Source organism: Panthera pardus, unplaced genomic scaffold (assembly GCF_024362965.1).
Source record: "Panthera pardus isolate Hobbes unplaced genomic scaffold, ASM2436296v1 HiC_scaffold_11, whole genome shotgun sequence".
Taxonomy (NCBI): Eukaryota; Metazoa; Chordata; class Mammalia; order Carnivora; family Felidae; genus Panthera; species Panthera pardus.
Genome location: NW_026526666.1, coordinates 85,790,849 through 85,806,968, shown reverse-complemented (window position 1 = coordinate 85,806,968; position 16,120 = coordinate 85,790,849). Strand labels below are relative to the sequence as shown.

General features: G+C 53.0%; 1 protein-coding gene across 1 annotated transcript; it reads left to right on the top strand.

Annotated features, from left to right (window-relative positions):
• Positions 1 to 1,851: 1,851 nt before the first annotated feature.
• THEMIS2 (thymocyte selection associated family member 2) lies at positions 1,852 to 15,788 on the top strand. The gene is made up of 6 exons (XM_019432508.2): positions 1,852 to 2,136; positions 4,304 to 4,444; positions 6,937 to 7,347; positions 11,293 to 12,359; positions 14,577 to 14,733; positions 15,163 to 15,788. The coding sequence occupies exons 1-6, from the start codon at positions 2,043 to 2,045 to the stop codon at positions 15,216 to 15,218; spliced, it is 1,926 nt and encodes a 641-aa protein (XP_019288053.2). The 5' UTR covers positions 1,852 to 2,042; the 3' UTR covers positions 15,219 to 15,788.
• Positions 15,789 to 16,120: the final 332 nt, after the last annotated feature.

Genomic DNA, 16,120 nt, shown 5'->3' with positions numbered 1-16,120 from the left:
TGGCTGAGGGATATATGGGAAATCTATTTTTTTTTCCACTTTAGTGGAAATTACAAAGATTTTTTTAAAAACCTGCACACAAACAATAGAGTAGAAACACAGCAAAGGGTTAATAGCAAGTATATTTGGATAGTGGGAAAGAATAATTAGGGTTCATTCCTTGTATGCTATTTGTTTGTTTTGGAAGTTTTATTTATTTAAGTGATCCCGCACCCTACATGGGGCTCCAGCTCACCACCCAGAGACCAAGAGTCACAAGCTCCTCCGACTGAGCCAGCCAAACGCCCCTACACCTTTTATTTTAAACTGTTATTATTTCTTTTTTCTTTCTCTTTCTCTTTTAATTTTTTAAATTTTATTTGTTTTTGAGAGAGAGAGTGCGAGCAGGGGAGGGGCAGAGAGAGAGAGAGAGAGAGACACTGAATCCGAAGCAGGCCCTGGGCTCTGAGCTGTCAGCACAGACTGAGCCCCCAGAGGGAGGCCCCAATTTCCCTCTTTTTAAAATTTATTTATTTATATTTGAGACAGGGCGAAAGCGAGTGGGGGAGGGGCAGAGAGAGAGAGAGAGAGAGAGAGAGAAGGAGAAAGAGAGAATCCCAAGCAGGCTCTGTGCTCTCAGCCTAGAGCCGGTTGCCTGGGGAACTCACAAAGTGAATTCATGACCTAAGCTGAAATCAAGAGTCACATGGTTAACCCACTGAACCACCCAGGCACCCCATAAACTTTTATTATTTCTTATTAGAAGTCTGCTATTTTATAGCAACAAAAAGTGAAATAAAGTCTAGTTTGCTCTCCAGTTTCAGCACACACACACACACACACACACACACACACAAAGTATTTTGCGCGGTATCTAAATGATCTCATTTAACCTGTACCACCAGCTAAGAAAAGATTCTTTCCTCTATTTTACAGATGAGGAAACTGAAACTCAGAAGTCGGTGATTCGCTTAAAGTTATATATACCAAGCAAGTGGGCTCTCTCCTAAGCAGATTTCTCTCTAGCCCAAGGAAGAATTTTTTTTTTTAACATTTATTTATCTTTGAGAGACAGAGACAGAGTGCAAGTCGGGGAGGGGCAGAAACAGAGGGAGACACAGAACCCGAAGTAGGCTGCAGGCTCTGATGCGGGGCTCGAACCCATGAACCGTGAGATCATGACCTGAGCTGACGTCAGACGCTCAACCAATTGAGCCACCCAGGCGCCCCTCAAGAAAGAATTTTTAACTGTAATGTTAGGGGGGTATGAGTGCCTTGGAAAGGTGGTGAGTTCCCCACCAGTGAAGGGAAGCCGTGAGTGTGCCCGACAGGAGTCCAAGGAAACTGACACTGTATCTTTCTCCTTAGACCCAAAGGGCAGGGCTGCGCCTCTCCTGAGAAACCCAGAACTGGGGCGCCTGGGTGGCTCAGTCGGTTAAGCAACTGACTGGCTCCCGTCATGATCTCAGGGTTCGTGAGGTCAAGCCCCACATCAGTCTCTGTGCTGCCAGCTCGGAGCCTGGAGCCTGCTTCAGATGCTATGTCTCCTTCTCTCTGCCCCTCCTCCACTTGTGCTCTCTTTCTCTCTCAAAAATAAATAAAATGTAAGAAAAATTTAAAAAAAAAAAAAAAAAAGGAAAGAAACCCAGAACTGCAGCAGGCTGGCCACATTTCCTCCTTCTAACTGGGAGGGCGGCGCGGGTAGGTGGGGGCGGGGGCGTCAGGGGCTTCTCCATCTTCCCCCCTCCCCCCTCCACCGTGGGATACATCACAGACAACGGGGCGGGGGGATGGGGAAGCGGGGCGTGGGAACCAGCTGTCCTTTAGTCGGAGCCTCCAGGTGTCAGGCCTGATCTGCATTTTCGACGTCGCGCCCCCAGTGTGAGACGCAGGAACGCAGGCCACTGCAGGGGTGAGGAGGCCGAGGCCCGCGGAGGGCTCCGGCCGGGTCCCCACGCCCCGCGGCCGAGCGGCTCCGCCCACAGGGGCCAGGCAGGGGGCAGGGCAGGGCTGCAGGGCCGAGCGGCGGCCACTCAGGAGGCGTCCAGCGAGCCGCGAGGACCATGGAGCCGGTGTCCCTGCAGGACTTCGTTTGCGCCCTGGACCCCGCCTCCCTCCCGCGTGTGCTGCGAGTCTGCTCGGGGGTCTACTTCCAGGGTGAGTGAGGGGCCGGCACCCCTCCGGCCCCCGCCCCCGCCGCTGCCCGGCTCTCGCTGGGTGTGGGGCAGGGGCGCCGCCCCGGGCGGCAGAAACCCGGGAAACCCAGCCACGCTGCCACTGCCCAAGTCCAAGTGTACCCAACCTCTCCGGGCCTCGGTTTTTGCTTTCGTGGAACGGGGGGGCGCCGACTGCCCCGCAGGGTGATGAGAAGTCACCGGCCTTACACACTCGGGTGGGTGGAACCGAGCCAGGCGGGGGGGGAGGGGGGGGTGTGGAACCGCGGTGCGCACCGGCGGAGGTCTGGCGGTGGGGAAGCCGAAAGTCAGGGCTCGAACCGGGTCAGGCCTCCCGCGCACCCTCCCACTCCTCCCCCTTGACGCCCGTCTACGCGCCTCCGTTCGGTCCCTCCAGCCCACCTTGGCCCTCAGCTTTGCAGCCTGATCTGATCAGCAATTCAGTTCTCGGCTTGAATGGCTGCTTCCCCCCTCTACACCCCCGGCAGCCTCCCCCGCTCTCTGCTCCTCGCGGAACTTGCACACGTGCCCACCTGGTTCCCAGGGATGGGTGCACCGCGGGGGCTCAGTCACTAGTGACAGCCGAAGGAGCGAGAGGGGCGGGGTTGACTGGCGGTGGAGGGGAGAGGCAGCTGCTCCGAGGTGGTGGGGGGAGTCGCGGGCAGAGTGGGGGCAGCGGAGGTGCAGGGAGAGGGAACTTGGCGACTGGTTGGGGGGGGGGTGGTCCTTCCTTAGAAAGCAAACTAGTGCAAGGGTGCCTGGCCACATCTGTTCCCTCTTTCTGGTCCCCTGCGCGGCACAGCAGCTCCCGGTGAAGTGTTCCGAGGCCACCCCGGGGGAGGGCAGCATCCGCCGCCACACCCTGGTCCCCTTGGGAATCTGGCAGATGCGGGTTCAGACGCCGACTGGCCTCCTCTGGGGGCTCCCTGCCGGCGCCTCCGGCTGTTTGCGCTCCTCCCGATGTCCCCTGACCACGGCGTGTCGCAAAGCCTGTTTCCTCATCCTGCCCGACCCGGGGCGCGGGAAGTGGCGGAAGTCCGGGTGACAGAAGAACCAGGGAGGAGGCCAGGTGGCGGGAGAAAAAAAAAAAAAAAAAGCTGTTTTTTAATGTTTATTTATTTTTGAGAGACAGAGCGTGAGTGGGGGTGGGGGGACAGAGAGAGAGGGAGACACAGAATCCGAAGCAGGCTCCAGGCTCCTAGCTGTCAGCACAGAGCCCTACAGGGGCGGAAGAACTCACAGACAGGGAGATCATGACTTGAGCCAAAGTCGGCCGCTCAACCAAGGGAGCCACCCAGGTGCCCAGGAAGGGCAGGGAGGGGGGTCGGGGGGAGAAGCAGGGCTCATCTGAAGTGCGGCTTGTGTTTTCACTGAGGCGGGATTCAAAGTCACGAATGGTGAGATCGTGACCTGAGCCAAAGTCAGATGCTTAACCTACTGAGCCACCCAGACACCCGTAAGCTTTTTTTAAAATGTTTATTTATTTGAGAGAGTTGGGGGTGGGGGGCGCAGAGGATTCCAAGCAGGTTGCACACTGACAGCAGAGAGTGTGATGCGGGGCTTGAACTCATGGGCCGTGAGATCATGACCTAAGTTGAAAGGGGCCGCTTAACCACTGAGCCGCCTAGGCACCCCTCTCCTGTGCTTCCTTTAAAAACAACTCATCTGAAGAAGAAAGCACCAGCGTGGCTGTTAGCCGGGTGTGTGTGTGACCTCCAGGCAGTCACTGAACTTCTGGGGTCTGACTTTGTAGCTGTACCGTAGGGATTAGGACTTCCTGCGTTAGTTCCTTGCTCAAGACTTCAACACGTGCTTAGAGGCTGGGCCTGTGCCGGCTGCAGCGACCCTGAGATGGATCAGTCCTGCCTTGCCTGTGAGCTCAGTTTAGGAGGCATGGGGAGGTGGAGATGGCCAGAGAAGAGTGCCGCGGAGGGGTGCATCCAGCACTAAAAGAAGGCAAAGGTAGGGTTCGTGCTGCCTGAGTACCGCCGAAGCAGGGGCCCTTCGATAGGGAAAGACAGGGAAGGCCGCCCCGGGCAGCTGGAACATGTACAGACCTGTGGCAGAGCCGAGCCTGTTGGAGAACAGGGCACGACCCACCCAGCACTTGGCCCTTACTGCACCGGGACACTGAGTCAGTTTCTCCACAGGCTCCATCTACGAGATCTCTGGGAATGAGTGCTGCCTCTCCACAGGGGACCTGATCAAGGTCACCCAGGTTTGCCTCCAGAGGGTGGTCTGCGAGAACCCAGGAACCGGCCAGACCATTGAAATCGCCCCCACCTTCCGCGGTAAGGCAGCTCTCCGCCACCCCCCTCCCACCCCCAGGGCACTGGCCCCTCCGGGCACACCCGTGGGCTCACCGACCCCAGCTTGCACTCCTGCCTCTCTAGTTTGGCACATGTGCTCCCACATCCTCCACTACCCTGCCCCGAGGCCTGGGATGTCTTCCAGGTGGTCCCACAATGCCCTTAGCCGGGCGTGGCTGCATCCTCTCCACACCCATCTCTCTGATCACATCTGCCTCTCGGCTGGGACTTTCTTTGTTCCAGGTCTTTGTCCATGTGCTTGTCCCTGTGTTGGCTCATTCACTCACCAGACATTTACTGACACTTGTGTGCCACGCCCTGTGCTAGGGGCTGGGGCGTGGGGCTCTGGATGGACCGAGTGTAGCCTTCTGCAGCCTGGAGCTTCCAGGATGGCAGTGAGAGGAGGGGAAGAGTAGAAGCAGACACCAGTTCACAGAGGGCTCCTGGCAGAAGTAGCCCGCCTCAGGGGTCTGTGCAGGCTTCCTGGAGGAGGTGGCTCCCGAGTTGGAGGAAGGATCCCCAGAGGGAGTAACTATAGGGAGTAGCAAGTGTGTATCTGGTTACTACGTAGCCTGGTTGCTGCAGGAGGCGTGTGGCACAGTGGACCACGGCCGGACCGGATGCTGAAACTAACAGCCTGGATGGGAATCCCATCTCTGCTGGCAAATAGCTGTGGTCTTGGCCAGTTCTTGGGACCTCTCTGTGCCTCAGCTTACTCCTCTCTAACAGGGTAATCAGACTTGACGTGAGGATTCAGAGTTGCCATGCAGGAAGTACTCAGCACAGGGCGTGGCCCAGAGCTGTACCTTAACACATATTACTATATATGTATGTGTATATATATATTTTCCTGAACCATGAGAGTGAAATACAGACATGATAACCCTTTACATCTAAATATTACTGGGTGGGAGAGAGGGGAAAGTGGGTGATGGGCATGGAGGAGGGCGCCTGTTGGGATGAGCACTGGGTGTTGTATGGAAATCAATTTGACAATAAATTTCATATTAAAAAAATAAAAAAATATATATTACTCCTAATATTTACTAATATTACTCCTAAGTACAAGGACATTTGTTCACAAAGCTATAGTTCAATGATCAAATTCAATAAATTTAATATTGATAGAATACTACTGTCTAACCTACTCTATTCAAATTTCACCAAAAGCCCCTAATGTCCTTTATAGTGTTTCCCCTTGATCCAGAAGCCAAACACAGATCACATACTGATTTATTTAAAAACAATTTTTTTAAGTGTTTATTTTTGAGAGAGAGAAAGAGACACAGACTGTGAGCAGGGGAGGGGCAGAGAGAGAGGGAGACACAGAATCGGAAGCAGGCTCCAGGCTCTGAGCGGTCAGCACAGAGCCCAACACAGGGCTCGAACTCATGAGCTGTGAGCTGAAGTCTGACGCTTAATAGACTGAGCCACCCAGGAGTCCCACATACTGATTTCTTAATCTCCTTCAGGCTGGAACAATTTTTCTTCTCTTCTTCTTCTTCTTCTTCTTCTTCTTGAATATTTATTTTTGAGAGTGCGAGAGTGAGTGAGCAGGGGAGGGGCAAAGAGAGAGAGGGGGACTGAGGTTCCGAAACAGGCTCTGTGCTGACAGCAGACAGCCTGACGCAGGGCTTGAACTCACGAACTGGAGATCGTGGCCTGAACCAAAGTCAGACACAACCGACTGAGCCACCCAGGTGCCCTCAGGCTGGAACAATTCTTCAGCGTCTATCTCGACATCAACAGTTTTGAAGAGTCTGGATCAGTACCTATGCAGAATGTCCTGCAGTCCGGGTTTGTGTGATGTTGCACTGATTCAATTTGTGTTGGGTGTTTTAGGCAGGAAAACTCTGGAGATGATGTTATGTCTGGATGTGGGGTGTTTTAGGCCGGTCCGGTGGCAGGAGAGTGGATGGGGTCCGGGGAAGGAGTAGATGGGGAAGGACAGTCGGGTCACTAGAATTGGCAGACAAGATGTGAGGTGAAGAAGGGTGGTCAGAGGTCGTTTGGCCAGTAGCTCCTGGGTTTCTACTTTGGGAGAGAGGGACAGTGTCACTGCTGCAGCATGGGGTGACAGGTGGTGGACGTAGGGGACTGGAGCAGTGGTCAGGAATATGGAAACAAAGTTGGCAAAGTTAGAGGCAGGTACGATTCAGGAGGTGGACAATTGTGGCTGTCGTCCTTGTCTTTTGAGAAACACATTCCTGTTCTGTCTCTGGTGCCAATCCCTCCGAGTTCTTGCCTGTCTGTGTAAGAAGGAACTGTCCCCATCTCTACCCTTCACTGTCCCTTCATACATGGCCAGTTGCTGCCTCTTGTCCCTCGCCCTGCAGCCTGGATGTCCAGATGCTCGGTGCTTGCGTTCAGGGGACTCTGACTGGGTTCTCTGGGGAAGACCGGGGCCTGGTGTGTGTGGCCCTGCACCCATCAAAGGCCTGTCCCACCTTGACACCCTCTGCTGTGCCCCACAGGCCACTTCAGACCCCTCACCGGCCCCCAGAGCTACGGAACCCTGAACGAGCTGCTGTCTGCTGCAACCCAGCACTCCAAGAAGCTGCCCATTTGCTTCATGTCGACCCACAGAATCACCACAGAGGCCAGGGTGGTGCCTGAGGACCAGCCTCTCCTGCTTGAGGCTGTGGAAATACACCACGGGGCCAACTACGCCCGCTGTGTGCTAGACACTGAAGCCCAGCAGTTCGTTCTGCACCTGCCCCTGTCCCAGAAGGGGCCCTTCTGGGAATGGGAGCCCGGTGCCCCTCGGCCCCTGCTCCAGGCTCTGCAGGACTCAGCCCTGAAGGACCTCCTCTTCACCTGCCCCACCCTCCCCTGGCACTCCCTGATCCTGAGGCCCCAGTATGAGGTCCAAGCCATCATGCACAGTGAGTTGCCCGGGCAGCTGGGGGGAGGCCTGGTGGGGCGAGAGGCGGGGCCCTGGGAAGCTGCTGAGATGGGACGTGCCCCACCTCCCTGATCCCTGTGGTTGGCTAGGGATTTCCCCAGGTGGCTTGCCCAGAACATACAATATAAAAGAATGAAGATTCCCCAACAGTGGGAAGTTAGGTGTAAAAGGAGACAGGAAGATGAAGGAAATTAAGAGTGAGGTCCCACTCTTCTTACTTTTATAAAATTCGGCAAAAGTTGGACTGTGAGCTTGCCAGCAACTAGGACAAAGCAACAGTGTTACAGAGTGAAACCTGGACCATTTGTTCAGGAGACGCAGATTTTCCCGCCACTGGGGAGAATAGGATTGTTCCTGAAGGCCCTTCTGTCCGGGAGATAAGGGCACTGGGTGAATCCCCAGCTGTTTCATAGGCTTATTTTGCAGGACAGGCTGGAGGCAGGTGCAGCGCGGGGCTGGTGAAGCAGAGGCAGAACCTGGCCAGGTCTGCCAGAGGGGAGGCCGAGCTGGAGCAGAGGGGGAAGGGGTGCCCTGGGGCCTCTTCCCTGGAGGACAGAGTCTGAGGTTACCTAGGGAGCAGTTGGTCAGGGTTGCTGGTGCACTACAGAGCCAAGTGGGGATTCTTTATTTTGATTTTTAAAAAATCTTTGAAAACTACTTTATTAGGGGAGAATGTACAACATACATATACGAGGAGGGGGGTAATGTAACACACCTCCTTGACCCCATCACCTGACGTCACAACTATCAACTTATGACCCATTTCTCCCATTTCATCTCTCTCCACCACACACCTGATTATTTCAAAACAAACCCCATGAATTCTATTTCTTTTTTTTAAATCTTAATTTTTTTTTCATGTTTATTTACTTATTTTGCGAGAGAGAGAGAGAGACAGAGCACAAGCAGGGAAGGGACAGAGAATCCTTAGTAGGCTCTGCGTGTTGTCAGCGCAAAGCCAACATGGGGCTTGATCTCACGACCCTGGAAATCATGACCTGAGCCGCTTAACCAACTGAACTACCCAGGCGCCCCTCCTGTCATTTTTTTTATAAATACTCCACTGTGTCTCTTTTATTTTTTTTATTTTTATATATTTTTATGTTTTTTTATTTTATTAAAAAAATTTTTTTTATTGTTTTTATTTATTTTTGAGACAGAGAGAGACAGAGCATGAGCAGGGGAGAGGCAGAGAAAGAGAGGGAGACACAGAATCTGAAGCAGGCTCCAGGCTCCGAGCTGTCAGCACAGAGCCCGATGCGGGGCTTGAACTCATGGAGTGCGAGATCATGACCTGAGCCGAAGTCAGACGCCCAACCGACTGAGCCACCCAGGCGCCCCTTAAGTTTATTTTTTTGAGAGAGAGAGAGAGAGAGAGAGAGCATGAGTGGTGGAGGGGCACAGAGAGGGAGACAGAACCTGAAGCAGGCTCCAGGCTCTGAGCTGTCAGCACAGAGCCCGAGGTGGGGCTCAACTCACAGACCGGACCGCGAGATCATGACCAGAGCCGAAGTCGGACGCTCAACCGACTGAGCCACCCAGGCACCCCCTGTGTGTCTCTTTTAAAAATAATTTTTTTAAACAAATAATACCATCATCACACTAAAAAAGTTCACAGTAACTCCTAATACCACTACTTGGTGTTTGAATTTCCTCTACTGTCTCATATATGTATATATATATTTTTACAATTTCTTCACAACGGGATCCGGAGAAGATTCCCAACCTTGCTGTTGATTGTTAGCTCTTTTAAATCTCTATTAATCTATAGGGTCACCTTTCTTATTTTTCTTATAATTTATCTGTTGACAGGAGTAAGCCCTTTGTCCTGTAGCGTCGCTCACATTTTAGATTTTGTTGCCAGGATCCTCGTGATGGTGCCAGGATGCTTCTCTGTCTCCTGTATTTCCTGTCGTGTTGAGCCCTTGGCCGCCCCCAGGTTCGATGGCCTGCCGGGAGGCCTCATGGCACTTGACATATAGTTGTACTCGCAGCCATGATCTACTATAGTGAAAGGACACAGAGTCCTGTCCCGATGGAGTCACACAGGACACGCTGAATCCCTTCAGCACTGAATTGTGACGACACATGTACGGCACTGTCTACCAGGGAAGGTCATCAGACTCGAGGCCCGAGGTTTTTATCGGGGGCTGGTCACATAGGTACCCCCTGCTCAGCGCGTACCAAAATTCTAGACTTCCAGATAGAAAACAGATGCTCAGCATAACAGGTTGTACAGTCTGAGGACAGGAAACCACCCTCACCAGTTAGAGGATGGTGCGAACACTTGCTAAATAAACCATGTTCCCAGATGCCAGCCAACGACCAACCTTGCAGGCAGGCTTTTCTAGGGATAGAAGCCTCAGGCCAGCTGTTGGCTCTTTTCTGCACAGCCGTAAACAGGCACTTAGAGGCTTGACCAGACACAAGAGGCAGGTTCTCATTGCTGTGGGGCAAGGAGTCCCCACCTGGCTCTGTGTCACCAACCAAAGTTGCACCACCGACCTTGCCGTGTGGTGTAGGTCAAATACAACAGAGGGGCCAGCATTTGTGATGCGAGTGGCTGCCGCCGATGCCTGCCTAGGTCCATGACTTCCTGAGGAACTGCAATACTGATCTTAATCCTTCATCTATTAGGAAACTGCTAGAAAGAGCTCCCACCCAACTCTTCAGTTAGTTTGTGCAATAGAGGCCTTGTGTTTATGTACGTCGAGGTCCCAGGGCACCATTCTACCTCTGCCCTGGCCCACCTGGCCACGTTCTGCGTGTTTCACCAGCCCTGCTCTCCACGCCGCCTCCAGCCTGCCTGGAGAACAACCTAAGAAATGGCCTATACTTTGTTTACTAGTTTGTAAAATGAGCTGGCTCCCTAGCATTCTTCAAGGATGATTATTCAGGTGTTTTGTTTTGTTTTGTTTTTAAGTCATCATTATGAACTCATGGATGAAAATGTTCAGGGTTCCAACCCCTTGGAATTATTCACGGATGCTCACATTATCTCGGCTTTGGCCCGCGAGAGCCTTTGTAGTTTGGCTCCTGGATCCTTTTGACACACACCTGCATCGTCTCAAATTGGTTTTTCTTGCTTCCTCGTATAAGATGCTCCGGACTCTTGCACATTTCCTCTCCAGGAAGTTCTCTCTTTCCCAGGGAGCCCTGGAATATTGTGGGAAATGACAGTAAATTAGCTCGACTGGCACAGAGCAAAAAAAACTCCCGACACCGTGACCTGAGGCAAGTCACCGCCTAAGCTTCAGTGTCACCGTCTGGAAGACGAGAATATTCCCTCCTCCGTCTTCCGCGCGATGCGGCTCAGACACAGGGGATGAGCCAGTTTCCCGACTCTTAGAGGGCACCCCTTGAGTTTATAAACCTGGTGCTAATCAATGCCCAGGGAGTAAACAAGTTGCCAAGGTCGTTAACTGGCATTTAAACTTTAAAAAATGCAATTAAAATTTAAAAAGTGGCTGAACTCATTGGATATTCGATGCTACTGATGAATTATCAAATAATTATCATCTGGATGTGGTAGTGGCATGGTGGTTTTTAGCTTCACCTCTTCTGTTGGAGATACACACTGAAAGGTCATAGATGGCACGATGCGATTATTCTGATTCAAAATAATCTAGCGGAGGGGAATAGATAGGGTGTGAATGAAAGAAGATGGGCTGTGAATTAAATATTGATGCCGGGCGATGGGGGTTCACTATGCTATTCTACTTTTACAAATGTGTAAAAATTTCTATGATAGCTTTTGAAAAGAGATTGAAAGAAAAGAGTGAGCAAGGAGTCGAATACCACGGGGAAATGCTGGCAGAAAAGAACAGGAAAGAGGTCAGCCAGCCCAGACATTTTGCTGGGGGTGGAGGGGCACCACTGGGCTGGTGTGTGAAGCACCCCTGAGCTGAAATTGCCCTTTCCACAGTGCGCAGAACCATTGTCAAGATCCCCTCCACCCTGGAGGTCGACGTGGAAGACGTCACGGCCTCCTCTCAACACATCCACTTCATCCAACCGCTGCTGCTGAGTGAGGCCCTGGCCCGGGGGGGGCCCTTCCCTCTGACGACAGAGATCCTGGAAGTTCCAGAGGGGCCCCCTATCTTCCTCAGCCCGTGGGTAGCGTCCCTACAGAAAGGCCAGAGGCTCTGCATCCATGGCCTGGCCTCACCGCCCTGGCGGGTCCTGGTCTCGACTAAGGGCCGGAAGGCGCCCAGACACTTCATGGTCTCTGGGGCTTACCAGGGCAAGCTGCGGCGGCGGCCAAGAGAGTTCTCCACGGCCTATGACCTCCTGGGCGCTCTCCGGCCAGGCCAGCCGCTCCGGGTAGTGGCCACAAAGGACTACGAGGGCGATGGGGTAGAGAGCCCTGGGTTCACTTCCCTGGCTGTGGGTGACAGGCTGGAGGTGTTGAGGTGTGGCCAGGCCCACGGCGCTGAAGGCAGAGACATAGATGTCTTGGTGTGTCAACGGCTGAGCGACCAGGCTGGAGAGGAGGAGGAAGACTATGAACAGATAGATGAAGACCAGATTCTGCTGCCCCTCTACTGCTCCAGTAGCTTCGTGGAGGAGATGAATGATGGCCGGCGCTACAGCCTGGAAGATCTGACTACCCAGTTTTCACTGCCCTGTGAAGTCAAGGTGGTAGTCAAGGACAGCAGCCACCCTGCTGACACTCTGCCCTCCTTCCCGGGCCTGCGGCTGGAGGAGAAAATCACGGAACCCTTCTTGGTGGTCAGCCTTGACTCCAACCCTGCGATGTGCTTTGAGATCCCTCCCCGGTGGCTGGACCTGACTGTTGTGGAGGCTAAGGGCCGGCCGGGCCGGCCAGCCAGGCCTCTTCCTATAGCCACAGTGCAGGAGCTGGCAGATGCCTTCTACTACAGCCTTCGGAGGTTACCAGCCTTCGAGAGCCAACTCCCACCACCAAGACCCCCCAAAAGTGAGGGCCTCCGCGGGCAGAAGAAACAAACCAGCAAGGGAAAAGGCAGCCAGGTACCAATATGCCAGTATACCAAGGAGGGGGGCACCTGTCGGGATCATTGCAGGTCTTGCCATGTTTGTCCAGCATCACGTTTCTTTCAACTGTACAGAACTTGCAGTTTATATATACGCTTACACGTTTTGTGGCTATTATTCGATCCTGACAATCCGATGCTGGTGGGATTATCCGTATTCGGCAGGTTAAGAAATTGAGGACTCAGAGACCCGGAGACTTGCCCAAAGTCCCAGTTAAAAAGGGGGAGGCCTAAACTGGAGCAGGAGCGTCCTGCCCCCAGGTTCACTGCGCTTCCCCTGCCGTCCCCTGTTCAGGCGTCGTCATCCACCACCTAAGCGGCGTCAGCAACCTTTCCCACCCCTCCCCACAGCTGTCAGAATGGCCCCCCACGCCCTTCCCCGGTCACCGACGGGCCTCTGCCCCCTCTCTTCTGAAACCTTCAGTGGTTCCCTATTTCCAGAGGGTAATGCCAACCCCTTAACATGGCATCCACGGTCCTTTATAAGCTGATTTCAACCTCACCTTCCCAGGTCCATCTTCTACCACCTTCTCCGGTCCACGCTCAGGCACAGAGAAATTCCTGAGGCTTCTTCAGTAGGCCAGGATTCCTGCCTCAGCACTTTACTATTCCAGTCCTTTGGCTGGGAAATGTCCTTCCTCCTTTCAGTGGGCAAGGCTCAGCTCAGACTTCCTCTGGCAGTGACAGCCTTCCCTCTTCTGTATTCGTACTGCGGGCTGTACACAGCGTGGGTGGGCGGGACCACACCTAGTTTCCACTTGGTTGGGAGAGGTCTGTGAGGGCTGGGACCTCACCCTCCGCCAGGCAGGCAGGCACTGCCAGTAAGTGTCGAACTGATCCAAACGGAATCACAACAATGGGGAAGAACCAGGCACGGAAGCAGAAAGACCAAGTTTACGGTTCCGTTTACTCACTCTGTGGCTTGCACTCCTTCTCTGAGTATCCATTTTCTCACCAGGGAACCTGAGATACTATCACTCACAATGCTGGCTTCACAGCGGCTACCTGCCGGGTGTCTACTCGGTGGCAGACGCCATATTGCGCGTGACCCCAAATAGCTCTCATGACATCCCTCTGAGATGGGCACTGACCCCTCTTTCTACAGTTGAGAAGACGAGAGAGAGAGAGGTAAAGTAGTTGACCTGAGATCACAACCTAGCAAATGGCAGGATGGGGTTTGACACTGGGTCTGGCCACCCAGCCCGAGCACCTAACTACGGTGCTGTGCTGATAACAGATGATCTATATCAAAAGCACTTTATAGAGTGTAATAAGGTTACTGTCTTGGGACCTGGGGAGACTCCTATTTCGTACCGTGAGGGTAAGTGGTGGAGTAGCAGAGGAAGTTAGAAAGATGAATTCTGAGCAGTTTCGGCCCCACAAGAGGCTTGCATCTGTAGGGGAGGGAGGAGGGCGGTGGTTTTCTGATGGAACAAAGAATGGGCTGGGGCGTCTGAAACACAGGCCTTGCTGACAGTGCTGGAAACCCCGCAGTACAAAGAACTGAAACCTCAGTCCCAGCCTTCGCCCCTGTTGGAAGCGACTTTGGGCCCGGTCCCTGCTCCCTGCCTTTGATCCTGCAACTTTTCTTTTCTGAGCATCAGTATACCCCACTGCTAATGAGGGGCCCTATACTGTTTGCTCGCCAAAGCACAGTGTGGTGGGAGGAGCGCCAGCTTTAGAAGCCACGGACATGGTTCTGGGTCTGAACCTTGGCTCAGCTTGCGATCCTGAGGTCTGACATGGTACACTCTCCCTGAGCCTGTTTCCCTCATATGTTCATGGGGAATTCAAACAGCTATTCAGAGGGTCACCTGAGGATAAATGAGCAGGTATGCATATGGCATAAGGTAGGAGTCCCACAAAAGCCCTCTTCTGGGACCGCTCTCAGCTCTGGCATCTGTCCTGAGATTTTGTGCTTGTCCCCCCCCCCCACCCCCCACCCTTCAGCAGCAGATGTGAATCCTCTCTGTGGGGACACTCAGCGCACCCTATCTCTAGCCCCCAACCCTTCATCTCTCATCCTGGCCTGTCTCCTCTGCCTAAGAACAGTTCAGATATGCTAGCAGCAAAGACGCTTGGGGTCCCGAGAAGCCCTACCCTGAAAAGGAAGTCGAAGGGAGCACAGGAAGTGACATTTGAAGGGAATTACATGTCATGGACCCTGCTGACTTCTGCTTTTTCTCCCACTTAGTCTTCTCAAGTCTTAGAACTGCAGCAATGCCCCCTGCTCCTCAAACCCAGGATGAAGACACTGCCACAGAGTGCCAAGAACAGCTCAGATACATACAGCAAGGTTTCTGCCCACAAGAAGGGCCTCAGGGCCACTAAGTCCAACACGAAGGCTCCAGGTGAGTCCCTGCCAGCTCCTGCTCAGCCGTGTCCTTGCTTCTCCCCTCCCTACTCTGCTCCTCTGCTGCTGCTCTCACCTCTGCTGGTGTTGGCCTTCCCTGCGCATGAGCAGGCCTTTCCGCAGTCCCAGCCGGACAGACAGGCTTTTAAGGGGTGGGCTGAGGCTGGGGGGGGGGGGGTGTCTCTACTGTCCCCCTCTCAGGGGCTCAAGTCCTGGCAAGGAAAATGAGTTCATCCTCAAACATACTACCCTCCCCAAGGCATGCAGGGGGAGTATTTACACAGTATTCAGAAAGAATAAATTGTAGTTCCTGGTCTAGCAAGGACCTCAGAGCATCCACACCAACTCCTTCCCTGTCCAGTGCCCTAAAAAGGGGAAGGAACCCGCTTAAGGCCAAAGATCGTCACTGACTTGAACTCTTCTGCAGATGATGACGAACATGATTATGAAGAAGTACTTGGACAATTTCAGAATACCCTGTAGATGCCGGAGGAGCCCTGCTTCTTAACTGCTGCTTCTCAGGGAATCTGAGATACCAGCCAACCATTACAAGACCGTGGACAGGATCTCACTGAAATCAGACTACGGACGGCAAAGGACTCTGGGGGCCTGATCTGTAAAGGGATGGACATTGTACCAGCTTCCCTCCGGTTCTAGGCTCCTGGCACCTTGCACTCCCTCAGCCTCAGAGTTTTGGTACCCAGAGGAGCCAACTGGGTTCTACTCAATCCTGAGTCCCCAGCACCAGTGGTCTCACTGGTTGGTGCAGAAAGTAATCAGAGAACACTGGGCGGCGGTGGCACAGTGTTTCCTGCCTCTCGGTAAAGGGGACTCAATCCTGACCACACCGCACCAAGAGCCTTTTGTTATGTTTGCCACCCCCTCGTTGTTGGCCCACTCTTTCTCCTCTTCCCCCACCCAATTCTAATCCCCCGAGAGACCAGGAGCCTCTCATCTCTGCAGTACACAGCACATGAGAGCTGCAGGTGACTATCCAAGATTTTTTCACTCGAAAACCATTGAATAAAGATGACATCTGGGCTTCTGGAAAAATGGTTAACAGGTATCATTTAGTTAAGTCGTGTGCCAGACCCTTTATAAACATGATCTAAATCCTTAACTCTCTAAGATAGACACCGGCCCGATTTTAAAGATCAGAATACAAGTTTGAGTGGTCAGGTGCTTTAGGAAGCAGACTAGTCATGAGCTGAGTTAGGACCCCAGCTCACCAGCTATCAGCCGTGACTATGGGCAAGTTATTTTAACCTCCCTAAGCTTCAGTTTCTTCATATGTAAAATGAAACTAATAGTTTTCTACCTCACAAAAATTTTTTTTTTTTTAATTTTTTTTTTTTTTGACGTTTATTTATTTTTGAGACAGAGAG

Excerpts from the sequence above, each read along its gene's own strand:
- THEMIS2 (XM_019432508.2), top strand. The coding sequence starts at position 2,043 with ATGGAGCCGGTGTCCCTGCAGGACTTCGTTTGCGCCCTGGACCCCGCC. Across the intron at positions 4,445-6,936 it reads AATCGCCCCCACCTTCCGCG|GCCACTTCAGACCCCTCACC; the intron begins GTAAGGCAGCTC and ends TGTGCCCCACAG. Across the intron at positions 14,734-15,162 it reads GTCCAACACGAAGGCTCCAG|ATGATGACGAACATGATTAT; the intron begins GTGAGTCCCTGC and ends ACTCTTCTGCAG.